The sequence below is a fragment of the Notolepis coatsorum genome (genome assembly GCF_963971535.1).
Source record: "Notolepis coatsorum genome assembly, chromosome: 6".
NCBI classification, from domain to species: Eukaryota; Metazoa; Chordata; class Actinopteri; order Aulopiformes; family Paralepididae; genus Notolepis; species Notolepis coatsorum.
The window spans coordinates 160,219,909-160,239,118 of NC_140170.1; the positions used below are offsets into that span (position 1 = coordinate 160,219,909).

At 42.6% G+C, this 19,210-nt stretch overlaps 1 protein-coding gene across 6 annotated transcripts in view; it reads left to right on the forward strand.

The window, feature by feature from the left end:
- Positions 1–16,700, forward strand: part of zmynd8 (zinc finger, MYND-type containing 8) — a 71,496-nt gene extending 54,796 nt beyond the window's left edge. For all 6 annotated transcript variants that reach the window (XM_084317347.1, XM_084317348.1, XM_084317352.1 and 3 more), the window contains 4 exons: positions 6,709–6,789; positions 6,919–6,997; positions 12,249–12,488; positions 14,035–16,700. In XM_084317347.1, the coding sequence (XP_084173473.1) occupies positions 6,709–6,789; positions 6,919–6,997; positions 12,249–12,488; positions 14,035–14,201 (567 nt within the window). In that variant the 3' untranslated portion in view covers positions 14,202–16,700. The remainder of the gene's footprint in view (positions 1–6,708; positions 6,790–6,918; positions 6,998–12,248; positions 12,489–14,034) is intronic.
- Positions 16,701–19,210: the final 2,510 nt, after the last annotated feature.

A 19,210-nucleotide genomic window follows, 5' to 3' on the forward strand; every position in this document is an offset into this window, starting at 1 on the left:
CGATACCGCAGTCCTTGTGTGCTGCCCTGGAAGGCAATGACATTCTCCTCCTCCGTCTCCAAAGCCCGGTCGACACCACCACTTAAAAACAAATGTCCTCTCAGAAGTCACTGAAAAAGAGCTCATTGATATTGGGACTTGCTCTCTACATAATGTCCACAATGCCTGTAGAACTGCAATCAGTGCAACTGGGTGGGACATTGACAACATCCTATGTGCCTTCTATAGGCTATTCCATGACACACCAGCAAGAAGAGAGGACTACGCCACCATCACTGGTTTATCAGTCTTCCCTATGAAATTCTGACCACATCGGTGGGTGGAAAATGTTGCTGTTGCCACAAGAGCATTACAGGTGCTCCCTCACATCATCACCTACATCAAAACAGTGGAGCAGGATAAAAGATTCACAACACCCAAATGTCAGACCTTCTCTGTGGTAAAAGAAGCATGTGCTGATAAGTTTCTGGTAGCCAAGCTCCATTTTGTATTCGTGTTTCTAAGTGATGCCACTATCACCTTCAAACACTGACATAGGATTCTCCACTTCAAAAGCAGTCAAATAAAAAATTAAATGTCAGTGACGGAAGAATCTTGGAGTTTCAAGTAGAGTGCAAGACATGTCTTCTCACTTTCTTGAGGAGACTACTGAATAAAACTCCAGCCCAGTCATCGTTTGTCCGACAGGCCTCTGCAGCCGCAACTGATGGCAGCCTGTCCTGAAGTCTGTGAGAAATTTAAACAGCTGCTTCCACTTCTTGTTGAGCTGAAAAGGTTCCCAGAGAGTGCCTGTGATGATGCTGTAAAGCAATACCAAGCCTTCGTTCGAGATGAAGTTTCTAGACACGGACCAGAATTTGAGTCACGCCTTGTTCTTGTTCTGTCTCATGGTCAGGCCACTGTGGAACAGGGATTGTCTGTAAATAAGGCTATTACTGTAGAGAATAAGAAAAAGGGTACATATACAGCTCAAAGAGTCAATTGTGATGCTGTGGTAAATGTAGGTGGGGTTGAAAAGGTTAACGTCACACCTTAGATAATTTCCTTATGCAGAGCAGCCAGGCAGCATTATGTTTGCAAGTTTATTTGGATCCCCATTAGCTACAGCAGTGCTGGGGCTATTCTTCCTGGGGTCCATAACACGTAAAATACAGTTACAGACTTATACACTCACAACATTCACATGTCATACAGACAATTAAAACAACAATAAAAACTCCTAATCAAATTCATAATACAATACAACAATATATACGCCTAATGAATTCATAATACAAAACAATAATACCTACTCATAATTAATTCATAATACAATACAGCATAATATACTATTTAGCTTTTACATACATTATCTATTTTCATATCAGCCAATTATACAATCTTTTAATAATATATCCCTATCAGACATGTCTTTTCATCTACGTATATACCCATCTCTTTATCAGACACATACATTTTCATTTACGTACACACTATCTATTAGAGAATGTCAATTTCTTTGCTTGAAAATGTTGTTTTACCACGATTTTGAAACGACATTTACTATTCTCCTGCTTAACATGTCTGGGAAGAGTTCCATTCCTGCATACCACAGAACATGACAGTTCGCTTCATTGCATTCGACCTCACTTTTGGAAGTGTAAAACCTTGTGCAGAAGCATGTCTGGTAGAATGGTTGTGTCTGTCAAGACTTATAGATAAATTGTTATATAAAATTGTAACAAGAATATTCCTAGTGAATACAAGGAGTGAGCAGAGTAACTTATGTTTGACAAGTAACCAAGTTAAACAACTGTGCATCGCTGCAACATTAGTTCTGTACTCACAGCGAAGCGCTATACATGCTGCTTTGTTTTGTACCATTTGCAATTTTTTCTGTTTATTCGTCGTTACATTCGACCATACTGCAGGACAATAGTCGAGATTTGACAACCAGAGCTTGAATGACCTGTTTGATAGAATTTAGTGGTAACAAATGAGCACATCTTTTAAAGGGGAACTATCTTATAAATGGCCTTTTTGAGTGTTTAGCATTGTTTCCTAGCTATGTGAACTTATATTAATATGATCTATGTCTCAAAATTCTCATATTGGCGCATTCTTCCAATTCTCCTCTCACAATATTCACCCTAGCTGAACTGAGTCATTTGAAAATGTGCGCGATATGTGATGTCAGAGAGACACCGCTGCATGTTAATGTTCAGGCGACGCCGCCGCTGCGCAGTGGTTTAGGAGCCCAGGCTCAAAACGCCTCGAGATCTTGAGGTAGAAAAATGCTGTTTTTGAGGACTTGATTAGAAATACAAAACAATGAATAAAAAAAAATATATATATTACAGAGGTGTTCCATAGACTCACAGGAATTGTGTAAAAGTGCCCAAATAGTGAAAGAAATAGTAAAATAGTTCCCCTTTAACCGAAATCCCTCTTCCCATTTTCACTACTATATTGTTTATATGGTGTGACCATGACAATTTACTGTCTAATGTTACTCCTAGGAGTTTAGTCTCCTGGACTTGATTAATTACCACATCACTTATCAAAAGTTTCAAGACTGGGTTCGTTCTTAGAAAATGATGCTACCGGTACTTGTCTTTGATATGTTTAGAACTAGTTTGTTATTCTTTATCCATTCCATCACTGATTGCAACTCTGCCTTTAGGACCGTATTTATTTAATTCATTGGCTGTAGAGGCTGATGTGTAAATCGTTGAATCATCTGCATACATAGAAATATAGGACTTATTTAGGACAAGAGGCATGTCATTTGTAAATATGGTGTAGAGCAGTGGTGCCCAACCAGTCGATCGCGATCGACAGGTAGATCGCGGGCTGATTTCAAGTAGATCTCGATTAATAAAATGTGATTATTAAAACAATAAAAAATAAATTGGAAAATCAACTCTGCCTCTCCTTGTTAACTACAACATGCAATGCTGTTTGTTATTTAAGATGAGGTCGGACTCGGCACTGACAGATTTGTGTTCATTATGCTGCTTTTATAAAGCCTCAAATGATGGCTTACAATATACAATTTTGGCTGGTAGCTCTCGGCTAGGTGGTAAATTAAAAAGTAGATCTTGGTTCAAAAACGGTTGGGCACCCCTGGTGTAGAGCAAAGGCCCAAGGCAACTTCCTTGGGGTACTCCACACCTTACCGTTTTAACTTCTGAGTAACTCCCATTAAAAAAAACAAGTTGTTTCCGGTTTGTTAAATAAGTTTGAATCCAAGATAATGCAGATAAAGGAGAAACCGTAACATTCAAGTTTTTTAAGTAAGAATTTGTGATCTATGATGTCGAATGCTGCAGTAAAATCAAGCAAGACAGCGCCAACCATTTTCTTTTTATCTATCTCTTTCAGCCAATCATCCGTCATTTGGGTTAAAGCAGTCGCTGTTGAATGTCATTCACGATATGCATGTTGAAAATCAGTGGTTAATGTGTTCAAAGAAAAGTAGCATTTAATCTGTTTACTTACTATTCTTTCCATCAGTTTACTTAAAACTGGCAGTAAACTTATGGGACGACTATTAGATCCTGAGAATGGCAATTTCAAATGTTTTGGCAGTGGTATTACTTTGGCAGTTTTCCACGGTTGCGGATACAAACATTCACTAAGGGATTGATTTATTATGACAGATAGCAGGGGCAATTAAATCGGGGACCAATTTCAGAAGTTTCCTGTCAAGATTGTCAACACCTGGTGGTTTGTTTTTAGTGGTACTTAATAGGGATGCACGATAACTATCGGGCCGATATCAGCAATTATGACGTCATCCCGATAAACCAGATACAATTATTGATAGCTCCGATAGCTTGATAGCTTTTTTTTTTTTTTTTTTTACACTTTTTTTTTTTCATGTCAACGTTCACACGCACAATATATGCTTACTTAGGATTTGACTTGATTCAACAACAAAGCAGTCGGGGCAATGGCAAGCCGAAAACGGTCGACAATTTATTTGTTCTAGATACACATTATTTGCACTAGGTGGTCTATAACAGCAACCGATCAACATAGGCTTCAAATGAGGCAAGTGTACTTAGTTGCAGCCATAATGTTTCAATTTCATTATTCATTAAATCTTCCCTAATCTTCACTGGAATAAGATTCTGAATATAAAAAGCAATCCCTCCCCCAAATGCATTCCTGTCCTTCCTAAAAATGTTGTATCCATCCATTTGCAATGCCCCATCCTCAAATGTAGAATCAAGGTGTGTTTCTGATATAGCTAAGATATGGAAAATCTCTGATATCTCAGCTAGCTTGTTTCTTATGCTACAGATATTTATATGTGCCATTTTTAAACCCTCTTTGGGTAGGTTAGTATTAATTAGCATTGTATACTATATGATATATTCATAATGTCGGTATGTGTGACAAGGGCAACAACCATTCAACTGTCCCTTTGCTGCTTTGGGGTGCTACTTCGGGGTCGGATTATCAGTCTGTCATACCTCAGAAAGGCGATCTCTCTCTCTCTCTCTCTCTCTCTCTCTCTCTCTCTCTCTCTCTCTCTCACGAGCAGCTCTCATCTTGGGCAACAGTTCTTTTCTTTTCAGACGGACAGCGTCTGTGTAGTCCTCGTTTATGTAAATGTTTGTTCCTTTGAGGTTTTTGGCTCTCTGAAGAACCGCTGTCCTTGTGTTTTGAAAATGTCACCACAATGGGTCTTGGTTTCTCGCATCCATCCACAGGTTTCCCTGTTCGGTGCACCCTCTCCATCTCAATGTCCCTCTGTAGCTGGAGCTTTTCCACCATGACGCTCCTCACCCTCTCTTCCGTGTCTCCCCAGGTTTCTCCAGGCAACTCAGCTATGCCATCAATGACCAGGTTGTTTCTTCTGTATTGACTCTATTTTATCTGTGACTGTTAGCAGGCGTTCACAGGTTTTCCATATGTCAGATTGCATGTACTTGCAACTATCTGACTGTTTTGCATTGTTAGCATTGATGTCGTCAACCTCCTTCTGTGTGTACTGGATGCTTGTTTTAATTTCCTGGACCCCCTGTGAAATTGCATCCAGTCTTGAGTTTGTAGAGTCCATGATGATTTTTTACAAAGCTTTTGAAATTGTCCTGTTGTGTTTGTAAGAGAGCAGTGAACATCTCTTTTTGCTGTTGCAGTAATTAATTTACTTGTGCAAGTGAGGCATAGTCCTCGTCTGATTTAGGCTCATTTTTATCTTTCTTTGGTGGCATTGTGGTTTAGTGTTAAGAAGGCTATAGAGAACAACTTGATATGAAATACTGGTGGTAGCTGGGCTGCTGGAGCCTGGGCCTGGTGGTAGCTGGGCTACTGGAGCTGGTGGTAGCTGAGCTGCTGGAGCTGGTGGTAGCTGAGCTGGTGGTAGCTGAGCTGCTGGAGCTGGTGGTAGCTGGGCTACTGGAGCTGGTGGTAGCTGGGCTACTGGAGCTGGTGGTAGCTGGCTGCTGGAGCTGGTGGTAGCTGGGCTACTGGAGCTGGTGGTAGCTGAGCTGCTGGAGCTGGTGGTAGCTGAGCTGCTGGAGCTGGTGGTAGCTGGGCTACTGGAGCTGGTGGTAGCTGAGCTGGTGGTAGCTGGGCTGCTGGAGCCTGGTGGTAGCTGAGCTGCTGGAGCTGGTGGTAGCTGAGCTGCTGGAGCCTGGTGGTAGCTGAGCTGCTGGAGCCTGGTGGTAGCTGAGCTGCTGGAGCCTGGTGGTAGCTGAGATGCTGGAGCTGACTGGGGTGTAGTCTTTTACCAACAAACTTGCAGTTCCGCGTTCGGATTCTGCGATCTGATTGGCCACTGACGTACGCTCTCTCTACGCCCAAACAGCGCGTTACGCTAGTTCTGCCTCTAACCTCTAACAGCCTGCAGCCTGCTAGCATTATCCAATTCATATCAATCGAAATAATGTATTGTTTTCATCTCTCTATATTAACGTCCATCAACACAACATAAATGTTCAAAACACGACAAGACAGTTTGCATCACTTCCCACGGTTCTCGGCACTTATTCTACCGGTAGTGCGTCCAAGGGAGTGTATCCTCAGGTTCAACCGTTTTAGAAAATCCCTTCAGGAGAAGAGAAAATGATTGGCTGGACTGTAAAAGTTGAGGCAGAGACCTCCAAGGGACTGTATTTTTTTGTATTTTATTTTCATTAGCCTTTATTTTATACAGGTAAAGTCAATCGGTCAGTCCATCCTTCCAATGGCATTATTGCACTAGTTAACATATGCAGAGGAGCATTTGATTGTGTTTGAATTCTTTTTTGGTAATTATTCAAGCTGCACTGTTTACTGTTAATGTCGTAAAGGTTCCAGGTGCTCCTCTCACCAGAGCAGCAGGTCAATTTCAGAGTTTTTTTAATAGAATCTCTAGACCTAGCCTACATCAACGAAGCGCCTGTGTAAGCAAAAATTCTGAGTTCTAAGTTCTTATCTAAAGTGTATCTAATTGTCGGAAATTGGTTTTAAGCCATAAATATTGGAGCCGATTATATATATATATATATATATAAATATATATATATTTAAAAAAAACAGCATTTCAAAAGTGAATTGTATCCTTTGAGTGACATCCTTGAAAATGAAAAATAGTGCTTGGAAAAGTACTTAAAAGTAATTGATTTAAATTGTACAATGTCTGGGAACCCTGCTCATAGCAAGAATACTAATCTAACACATGGAATATGCTTTATTTATGAACACTTGAGAATGATATGTCTTCTCTTCTTTCAGATAATGGATGCAATCAAAGGAACAATGACTGAAATCTACAACGACCTTTCCAAAAGTACATCGGGCAACACAATAGCAGAGGTGGGTCTGTGGCGCCAGCTGTCAAAAACCCAACAGCACTCTGATCCCTACGAGACTTCCATTCTGTGTGGCGACGGTAATGTGTTGTATTGTGTCACGATGTTAAACGAGTCGTCGTTCCTCCCACAGATAAGACGACTGAGGATCGAAATAGAAAAGCTCCAGTGGCTGCATCAGCAGGAGTTGTCGGAAATGAAGCACAATCTCGGTGAGAATTTCTGTTCAGATCAGTGGAGATTAGTCTCTTGATATCAAATCAAATCAAATGTATTTGTAAGGCCCGACAACACACGTTAATGTCCCCATGGGCCGGACACGTCTTCTTTAACTCATTCTCTGCCACGCTGGGAACGGGATATGGCTATGTGCTGCCACGCATTAAACCAATGGGGTCGGTCACCTTGTTTGCAGGGCTATAACTATATTCTATATTATAGCTATGGATGCAATACTATGGCCCATTTGACATTGAGTATCTATCGTTCAACATGTGAAAAAGAAATAATTTTTCCATCCATACATTCCTGTTTTATACCGTGGTGAATATAAGTATGGTTTTAGAGCGGTTTAGGGTAATTCCTGGGAGGCTAGTAATAGCCTGCAACGTATATTATACTTAATCCATTGGCATTTCGTCCCTATACACGCTACAATAAAAAATTCAAATGCATATGATCTGTATATAATGTTCCATCATGAATGCATGAAAGGGGGTTTCTGATTAATTGATTGTCAATAACGGCATTCGTTAGTACAACAACGTACGCTGATCAGGGTGATGGGTATGAAAACAAGGCACAATCAAGCTGAAATTGATGTTAAATTGCTCTTACCTGTGGCCAGTGGGATTCCAAGAAGAATATTCCAATTATTTGATTGCCATCTGGTAGATCGTATGTCCATTTGGAACCCACCACAGCATAATGATTCGGGGGTCCCGAAAGCGATTCAATGCGATCGGGTGAAGCCCTCGGTCCAGGTTACTAGAAAAGTCCGCCCGGAGGCATTTCATCAACGCACAGCCCCATACACAGTCTCAAAGGAAGTGCAACATCGGCCGCATACCACCAGGTGGCGGTATTGGACTTTTGCGATCTCAGACTCATTCCCTATGGTAACATCAGCCTTCCTAGATGGATACTGAATAGAAATAGCGAATAAAATAAATAACGATCAAATAACGAGTATACTCGTTGTTGGCGTCCAACGTTTGGCAGCCAATAACAAGTATACTCGTCGTTGGCAGTGAATGAGTTAAACAAGTCACGAAGAAACATCACAATAAATCAAGAACAAAACAAAAACACCATAAAGTCCAATTTCTTTTTAAATAAATGCAACACTCCCAATGTATGATAACACAGCAATGCGTTTTGAATTTGTCTTGGTCGTTTGGTGCATCAAAGGGGACATGCATTATAAATGGCTTTTTTCAGTATTTACCATTGTTTTATAGCAATAGGGGTTAGTATCAATGGGTCTGTGTCTCTAATTACCATATTGACTCATCTAGTCCATAGCTGTCAACATTGTGATTTGAAAAAACTGGATATTTCACCCCGCCCCCTTCCCCCGGCCCCGCCCCCTCCCAATGTAGTCTCCTCCCCCTCGTATGTTTATTATATATATATATATTGTCTGCACTGCGCAGCCGTGGAATCGCGAGGCCATAGATTTAGAATAGATAGAAAGGGCACATTGTGGTGTATCATAATTAATTTGTTGAATACAATAGGATTTTTATAACGTTGACACAAATTAAAGAATATTTACACTAAGTTCTCTTTTACCTCTTATTTAATTCATTAATTAATTTAATTGTAGGCACTGTTTATATTGTACATAGTCCTGTGTGTTGTATATTGTGTCCTATGTTACTTTTGTGTTTATTGTCTCTTTCTATATACACCGTGGTGAAGGGGGGCATGTAATTGAATTCTTCTGTATGTCTTGCACAAATTGGAAAATGACAAAGTTGACTTTGACTTTTAACATGTGTCTATAGTGTCAGACACTAATTGTAATGTTAAAAACGGATACTGCTGTAATATAAAGTGAAATTCTACCATGCCTCAATGTATCAACTTTAAACATACACTAAATGTTAGAAATGTTAATTTCCATTATTTCCACCATGTGCAACATTTCCTAAGAACAGCAATGTCCATTCTATCAACTCCAAATCTGTGCTATGAGCTCAATTCTCCCGGTGCATGCAGAAGTAGAATTGCTGTCTTGTTTTGGATGAATGAGTAGAAATGAAAAACGGAAATCTTCTTTTATTAAAGTAGTTTTGACATGTAATATAGATAAAGATATTGTTTCATTGTGTATTGATTAACTTTACATTTACTCTTCATTCATATTACAAAAGTTATACTGGCACGTCTAATACAGCAATGGATTATGGGTAAATGCAACGTTAAAGCAGTGCCAATGTAAGACTGACTTTACATTAAACTAATGACAATAATATAGTATAAAGTAGGGTATTATTTGGACTAAAGAATGGTGTTGTCTCACCCTACTCGCATGTTGAGGGAGAGCACCATACATTATACACTGAGAAACCACGGCCGAGAGTGAGCTCTCCGGGAAGAACCCCACTTTGCCGGTATGGCTTCTCTGCCTTTTGTAAATCGAATACATTTTGTGCTAAACCACTCCTTTATCTGATCGCTGTTCTTCTTCTGGTGGCAACTGTCTTCCGGTATGACTTCCGGTGCTAACGTTCTAATCTACACTGCTGCCACCTGTTGTCACGTAGGGGAATTGCAGCCATTTTGTAAAATTTTTATAAAAAATTAAAAACGGGACAAATACAGGAACGGGGTGACGGCGGGAAGGAAGGTTGAAATATGTGACAATCCCGGTAAAAACTGGATGGTTGACAGCTATGGTCTAGTCTCGAGTTCACGAGATCTTCCCTCACTCAACTAAGCCGTTCTGATTTGACGGTATTCCTGACGTGAATAGGGTACTGATCTGCAGTAACGCCCCCTCTATGGTTGTAGTGCAGTGTAACCCGACACTTCCTCAAACGGGGTTTGACAGGCAGAGAACGAGAGAGAGAGAGAGAGAGAGAGAGAGGGACGGTGGGAGGGACTGCAGAAGTGTGTGTAAATGTGTGTGCGCCATCTCCCTCATCGGACACACACACACACACACACACACACACACACACACACACACACACACACACACACACACACACACATCTTTAACAGGTTCAGCACCAGAGGTCGCTGTGGGCGTATGGCCGTGTGTGCCAGCGCTGTAATGAATGGGGATACATGCCGGTGTTTGCAGTGCTAAAACTATATTAAATATTATAGCTATGGATCTAATAATATAGTCGATTGTCATTGAGTTTCTTCCGGTCAAAATGCAAAAAACATAATTTCTTCATCCATACATTTCCGTTTTATACAGTGGTGAATATGAGTATAGTTTTAGAGTAATTCTGTGTAATCCCAGGAAACGCAGCCAAACAGCGTTTTTACTGCATTTCACTATAAATTGTGCCATTCCTCGCCTGGATCAATAATCAATCTGAAATCAACGCTAGATTATCGGTATTATGTTTCATCATGCATGCATGAAAGGGTGGGGGGGTTTCTATGCTTCGATCATCACCAACGGAATACGTTACACAGTACATTACAGACACGCTCCGATCGCGGGAAGGAATTATCGGATCAACGCAAGATTGATAACGTATAGCCCTTACCTTGTCTATGATGTACTGCAAAAAGAATATTCCAATTATCTGATCGCCATTCCAAGTACTGATCGCGATTGTGTTTCCAACGTAATCCAGCATTGAACATGAACGGGCGGGGGGGTGATCCTCGTCGATGCATCCGTTATAACCGGTTGCCCTGCCCGAGTAGTTAGACCCCGCCCGCACGCCGCAGCTCGGCCCAGACACCAAGCCACAGCGTTTAAAATTGAGTGCAATAGCGGCCGCAAGGCGTTAGGTGGCGGTATTGGACGTTTGCAATCTCAGACCCATTCCCAATGATAACAAGGCTGGATGGATGAATTATGAATGGAAATAGCAAATAAAAGAAATAACGACCAATAACGGTTTGGCGCTCACACGATGGCGAGTTAACCCGACTTATGTCGGGTCTGGTGTCCATTGTGTTAATGACTCAGGAGGTAGAGCGGTCGTTTGGTAGTCGGAAGGTTCCCGGTTCGATTCCCGCTCCTCCCGGGCAGCGTGTCGAAGTGTCCTTGAGCAAGACACTTAACCCCTAATTGCTTCCTATGAGCAGGTTGGCACCTTGCATGGTTGCCTCCACCATCGATGTGTGAATGGGTAAATTTGAGGAACAAAACTGTAAAGCGCTTTGGATAAAAGCACTATATAAATGCACCATTTACTATTTATGACCAAAGTGAGTCAGGACCTGCTTTATTACTTCTCAACTGAAGGGACAGCACTCCAACACTCTGTAACAGGAGCATAACTGCCTAGTTCAGATTACAGAGTGCTCCCTGCTGGACAACAACATAATCCATATATAGATTCATCTGTACCTTAATATCAAATAGGCCATCCACAAATAGATTGTCCAAAGTGACACATTAACCTATATACAATATTTCCTATTTTGCACACAGTCCATTCTAGTGGTCATCTTAGTGTGTCTTACCCAGTCTGCCAACGACCACAGAACAAGCTAATAAACTGTGGGGGAGTAAAGCATCGTCGCCATTCAGATTCAGATCATTTTATTGTCACAGCTTTTTTAAATGTACATGCATTCAGAAAAACCTGAGATGCTTGTTTTTCCTGACCCCTCAACAGTAGTAGATTTGTAAACATAATACACAATGTATATTCTATAGATTCTACTGTATCGATTCAAACGATAACTATAAGCTATAACTGTAAATATAAACTATAAACAAAGTAAGTTATAAATAAACAAAAACTAGACTATAAAACTAAACATAATATGTGACATATATTATATCTATACAAACTATAACTAAGCTATAAATATAAACTAACTATAAACGAAGTAAGTTATAAATAAACAAAAATTAGACTATAAAACTAAACATAATACACAATGTATATTCTATCTATACAAACTGCTATGCTAACTGTATAAATAAACTATAGACTCACTAAAACTATAAACTAAAGACTAAACATAATACACACCGTATATTCTATCTATACAAACTTATACAGTATAAGGTAGTAAAATATGTTAGCAGCAGTGTGTGCGTGTAATAAGTGTGCGTGTGTGGTGTGTAAGTCACTTAACCCTTTCACTACCGAAGCTTAACCATCTGTAGTGTGGCAGTGAAAGGGTTGACCATTTCTAGTGTGGCAGTGAAAGGGTTACGGTGCTTCCGTGCTTTGTGCGCTCGTGTGATGATTCAGAGTCCGTCCGCCACTCTTGACCCGCGTCCCCTGTGTTGCCCTGTGTGGTGGGCAGAGCTGACCATGGCGGAGATGAGGCAGAGCCTGGAGCAGGAGAGGGAGCGCCTGGTGGCCGAGGTGAGGAAGCAGACGGAGCTGGAGAAGCAGCAGGCGGCGGACGAGACCAAGAAGAAGCAGTGGTGCGCCAACTGCAGGAAGGAGGCCATCTTCTACTGCTGCTGGAACACCAGCTACTGCGACTACCCCTGTCAGCAGGCCCACTGGCCGGAGCACATGAAGTCCTGCACGCAGTCAGGTAAGGGACGGGGGGCCACACTGGGGGGGGTGACGGTGGCTCAGGAGGTAGAGCGGTCGTCTGGTGATCGGAAGGTTCCCGGTTCGATTCCCGCTCCTCCCCGGGCAAGTTCAAGTTTTGTTTTATTTATCACATATAAGGTAGATGTACATTACAGTGAAATGTCTTGGTTTCTGTGTGAGCCTCCTGAGAGTTAGCCCCTTACGTGACTGCGATCTGCAAGCCAGGGGCTTTTTGTATCCGCAGTCACTCTTGGCTCGTATTAAGTAACGTTACATTTGGTTGACAATTTACTGACTGACTTTCACGACACTCCATATTTACGTATCTAACCAGCAGTGTAAACCGGGAGCCAGCCTAAACCATTACAGTGACGTCACCATCTAGCTAACTATAAGGGCGCCGCCCATGGCGAAAACGGAGAAATTACATTTAAGTTTTCAGACAAATAAGCAGGATTTCACATTTGATTATAGGACCCTGTCTTACCCAAGGTACACAACAAACAAACTAGGCTCATATTGTTCAACGATTCATCTCCCCTTTAAACCTCTAAAACAAACTCAGAAATACAATATTACTATAGGTAGTTTTCGTATGGGGTGCTAGCAGGGTCTACACTCGGCCTCCTCTCGTTGTTGAGACCAAAAACAAACCGGTCTTAGTCAATAATCAATAATCAACCAATAGTCTCGGTCTTTCCTCATTTCCTATCCCCTTTTTCTTTCTTTTATTCAGTGCTGTTTTAATGTTTTGTACGATGGATCAATAAGCCTCTCACTCTGGTGTTGGCCATGCATTCTGAATAGAACATAATGTTAGCAATTTACTTATCTCAAACCCCACCCTCTTTTCGTGATCCTCCAATCACCATTGTTGCTTCGGAAGCGACAGTTGTGATTGAAAGAGGCAGGGCTCGAGATGGGTACATTTTAAAAAGACGTCGAGACTTATTCTATTCTCTTCCTCGTCTCGGACTCGACCACTTCTTGTCTCGGCTTTGTTTTGATTTCAGCCGTGGCGGTCTTGACTAAGATGAGATAAGATATTCCTGTATTGATCCCCATCATAACAGCATGCGGGAGGGGAGGTACAGGTATGGGCAGGGTAATAGTAGAAGACATAAATATAGGCAATAAAACTATAGTAAAGAATTTAAATAAACAGTGTAAACTATTTAATTAACTCTGAATATAAGAATATGAGCAAGTAAACAATGTACTCAAAGGTGCAGATGAGGGTCTGTATGTCCTATCAGTTATATTATACGTTGTTATACATACCAACACTGCATGGAGTAATATGGGACAACAGTGGCTAGAGCAGTCGTCTGGTAATCCGGTGGTTCCCGGTTCGAGTCCCGCTCCTCCCGGGCAGTGTGTCGAAGTGTCCTTGAGCTAGACACTTAACCCCTAACTGCTCCCGATGAGCAGGTTGGCACCTTGCATGGTCGCCTCCGCCGTCTGTGTGCAAATGTGCGAGTGAATGGATAAAAGCTGCTATATAAACGCACCATTTACCATTTAATATGTGTCTCAACTTCCAGCAACAGCCCCCCAGCAAGAAGCCGATACGGAGTCCACAACAGACAAAGGCTTAGGGCAGCCGAGCGGCGGGCCGGTTCCCCCCAGAGAGCCCGCCATGACGGCTGCGTCGGACAAGGACTGTGATCTGGAGAAGGGCTCTGACAGCGTCGCCGTCGGTCTGTCATAACCTCCTCACTGCACTTCAAGATGTAGATGTTATTAACATCCTTCTGTCTACATGGACGTGTCCCTGTTGCATCTCACCATTCAAGACTGCTGCTACACCGGCACAATACAGATGCTTTCTATTTAAAAAAAAAAAAAAAAAAAAAAAACATCTCTCTTTTCCCTCTTATTCCTCAGAGCTGCGCCTTTTTAAAGGGAGTTTGGATCAATTCACTTTCAAATGAATAGAAATCCGGTAGGTTTGAATTTCATCACCAAAATTCAAACACTGAAAAACCTTTGGCATGATTAGGACGTACTAATACAGTACATGATTGAGAATGAATCCTATAACCCAGGCCAACATCCTACATCTAGAACTCTGTTGTTGGATACCCCCCATTTTCAATGTGGCAACGGATTGACAGCAATGAGTGAGTCGCCACTAGATGGGGCCAGTTTCCAATAAACATCTCTAAAGCACTTTCATATAGACACATACTTCTTTGCAGTCACTTGCCAATATAGAGGGAGTTACTGTGCATAGAAAACTATTGGTATTTATGATTTCAGTCAGTGCTAGTCGGTGCTTTCCTGGAGTACATTATATATGTAGCCACAATGCGAGGGCAAACAAACGGACAACTTGGGCGATATCCTACATTTTGTCCCCTTTGAATGGACCATCTGGCTTTTAGACTGAATGACTGTTGACACAAATGTCTGTACATTACTTTTTCCATATTGTATGTTAATTTATTTAAATGACTGTAAAACGCTTGCTGTATAGTTAAGAGAAAATAAGAAATATAAGCATTTTACATGCCATTTATATTTAGGCTGTTTATTAAGCCACAGTGTAACAAATGCATCGGTTTGGATCGATGTGTCGATTCTAAAGACAACAATCTAATTCTATTGATACAATTCTATTGATACAATGTACAAATATCCATTCAGACCGTTAATATATGGAACAACAGATGGACTCTTCAGAAGGCTTGTTTTGCCACTTCTGTCCAGATTCAAAGAACGTGCCTTTATATTTAGGCTGTTCACGGCATGTTAGCCAGAGGGAAGAGTAGGGGTGTAACGATAAATCTATTTGGATTGATACGTCGATTCCAGAGACAACAATCGAATTCTATTGATGCAATTTACAAATATTAATTCAGACAGTTAATATATCATACAACACATAGGTACTTTAGAATGCTTATTATTCCATTTTTGTCCAGATTCAAAAGAAGGATGCTTCAGGTTTTTCTTTTTTATTCAAGAGTTTGATAATAAAATTGCACTCGCAACCTTATTTTGGTTGTATGCGTTTGTGACTTGACAGAAATGTCGTCGCATGATTGTGTTCGCTGGATCATGATATAGTATGATATATTACCAATCCTATGTTACTGAGAATCTGTGGTACCGTCAAAGATCGAATTGTTGCCTTAAGAATGTAATCGTATCGTGACAAAAAGCTTGAGGTACTTTGCACCCCTGGAGAAGAGCAGTTAAGAGATTGAGAACCAGTTCTGCCAGGAATCACTTGTATCACTAGTTTAAAGGTGCTATAGATAACATTTTCATGTAGAGTAATCATAAAAAAAAAGTATTGCTTTCCCCTCAAAACATGTTTCATCAATGGATTTATAATCGCGGGTCCAAAATGAATGTTGTTTACATGTTGCATGCATGTATATCCCCTCCCTACTTCCCATTTCCCCACGTGGAAGGCACCTGATTGGATAAATAACATGCTGGTGCTCTAGTGCAACATCTAGTGGCTGAATGTTATCTGTAGCACCTTTAACCATGTATTGTAATAGAATAAATTGGCAATACAGTTAGTCTGGCGGTACGGTTCTACTCTTAGGGCCGTTCCCTGCTGCCAGAGAGGTTAAAGCATAACGGCGTGCATAGAAGATGAATCATAATAAAGGCATACTGAAACTGACCCCCTGTAACTTACAAAGTACAACACTAGGGTAGTTGCATCCAGTACAGGGTTTGAACCAAAGCAGGTGGTGGTAGGTACAGTACAGCAGCTGCAGCACAGCATCAATGTACAGAGTGTGTGTGAACGGGGAGGTCTTTAAATAGACCACCGAATCAGTGTGGGGGGGGGCGACGGAGTGTCAGCGGCTCTGCGCGTGACCTGGTGTCCTGCCAGAATTTGCTTCGCCCGTCTATTAACTGATTTTTCTTTTTTTATTCGAATGTTTCATCTTTCCATTCTCGTGTTGTTGTTGGTGGTGTTGTTTGCAATCTAAACATGTACATTCATCTGTTGAGATTGTTTCCTGCGATTTGACATCATGACGGCACAGCGTGGACTTCATCGCCTGCGCTCACAATGACGCTGTCGAGTCTGACGAATTTGTTGCTCATAAAACGTCTTCATTCATGTACGTCTCATTTCCTGTAAAATAAAAAAGACTCCTGTTTCAACCTAGAAAAGTTCACGAAACTGTAAATAATCTATTGTCGGCGGCACATTGCTGCTTTTGTTTACATTCTGTAAATAAAAGTGGATGTTCTAAAACACAAGGTCTTTGAGACTTATTGACCCCAGAATATAAACATGTTGTGTTTGTCTCTTATGAAGGGTTCTGCCTAAAACTACTAGTTTTCAAACCCCTTGTGGAAGAAAGCCACACCACAAAGCCCAGTCTGTGCTGTGGCTTTCTGAAAGTAAGAGAAATTAAATGGATGGGCTTTATTTTTAAGGCCCAATACGTTCAGCCGAACGCACAATTGGAGGGGGGCTTCCCACTCTCCAAGACATTTACAACAAGCGGTGCAGGGGTAAGGCCAAGAGAATTATTAAGGACTCCAGCCACCCAAACAACTGCCTCTTTGAACTGCTGCGGTCAGGCAAGCGATACCAGAGTCTCATGGCAAGCACAGAAAGACTCCGAAGAAGCTTCTATCCCCAGGCCATCAGGTTGCTCAACGAACAATAACGTTAGGTTATGACTATAACCAAGTTCTGTTAACACTAGTGGACGCTCAGCGTCTCATTGCATATATCTCGCTTCAGCGTATATACACTGAATACATTTCAAAATGTACCTTTAAATGCCAGCATTCATCTGGCCACACCCCCATCCGCTTACCTACATAAGCAGGGGTGGTGCCACACACTCATCTCCTTCCCAACAAATTTCACCACAATGAAAAATCAAGGGCCGCAGCGGCGTCTAGACGCTGAGCGTCCACTAGTGTTAACAGAACTTGGTTATAGTCATAACCTAACGTTCTGTATCACACTAGCTCCTGCTCAGCGTCTCATTGCATAATAGGAGCTGAGCGGGAGCTAGAAGCTCGACAAATGTACCCCGCTGAGGCCCCCCACAACCATCAGATCAGGGAGGACCAAGCCCCCCCGACCCCCCCTAATGGAGGGCACCCCCCCTATTGGGGGCTTCACGGGAGGGCGACGGACCCGACCGTGCGAAGAGGCACTCAAGCAACTCAACGCACAGGGTGAGCAGACCGTGGCTTGACCCCACGAATACACACACGCACAACCCGCATGCCACCCAGGAACGAACGGAGGGAACAACCTCGTTACTGCCCCCAGAATCACGGGGTCAAGGGCAAACCCAACCCCGTGGCAAGGCCGTAGCAGCGGAGCGCGAAGGAAGACCCAGACCCACCAAAGGGACTGGACCCCCTGGAACGGGGGCCCGGAGAAGTCCATGATGCCAGCATCAAGGCACTTAGTGACCCCGCCCCCCACATCGCCAGCGTATTCGGACAAAGGCCCCTCAGCCGAGCGGGCCCTGTCCCCCCAATAGTACACCGCCTGGCACACTGACCCTGCAGAACAGGCAGTCAGCATGGCCGTAAGCACACAAAAAAGGTTAACCAACGGAAGCAGGCAGCGCACCGGGGAAAAACCAGGCAACAGGCTGTTAACCCTAGCCTGGAGACTGCGGACGAGACAGGCGCCAGAGGGGACAGCTGAACACAGCCGCCCCGGCGGAAGGGGCGTAAGCTGGCGTTGTTGCATGACCAAGCCTCCATTTAAAAAAAAACCCACCCAGAGGGGTTGAGGCAGAGACGGCTGACACGATTGGCAGACGTCATGAACGTGCAGGGGCACCCTCAACCGGTGAACCCGGGAGTTGACACTGCTCCAACACACCAGGGAATCAACCACCTTGGTGTTACCCAATGCGGTGGTTGTTCCTATAACCCCTCAAGAAAAAAACTCCAAAACACACCTGCGGGTATACACCGGCTATACCGCAGTACAAGTGTTTCAGTTTTCAAAAAAGGGTTAACCCAGGCCTACGGGTCGACGAAACATGACTTCGGACCGGGCCCGGCGATACGGGAAGCACAGGGTCACCAGAGGAGGTCAAAGACCACCCCAACAGGCCCCTCTTCGCCATGCGTGAGAGAGGAGCGAAAAAGAATGGAGAACCAGCCCCAAGCACACCGTACTTGGTATTCCCAGGCGGTCTCCCAACCAAGTACTAACTGCAAACCATTCAGAATGTCGCTGCTAGGATCCTGATGAGGGTGCGCAAATATGATCACATCACCCCCACCCTCAGATCCCTTCACTGGCTCCCCGTGGAACACAGAATTGAGTTCAAGGTGTCCCTCCTCACTCACCAGTGCGTACACGGTGGTGCCCCTGCCTATCTCAAGGAACTCCTCACCCCCCAGTCCTCCTCACGTTCCCTCCGCTCCGGCACAGCCTACCTCCTCAAAGCCCCCAGGACTAAGCTGCACTCCATGGGTGATCGCGCCTTCTGCTCCGCCGCACCCAGACTTTGGAATGCTCTCCCCATCCACCTGAGAGCACCACAATCCGTCGAGGTTTTTAAAAGGGGCCTAAAAACATTTCTTTTTAACAAGGCTTTTGCCTGAATTTTCTTTTACTTTTATTTTTTTTTACTTCTATTCATTTTACTATTATTTTTATTTTATTTTACTCTTAGGTTCTTCCATTTTACTGGTTGTTAGTCTTTTTAATTGTTTTTATTCATTTTAAATTGTTTTATTCATTTAACTTTT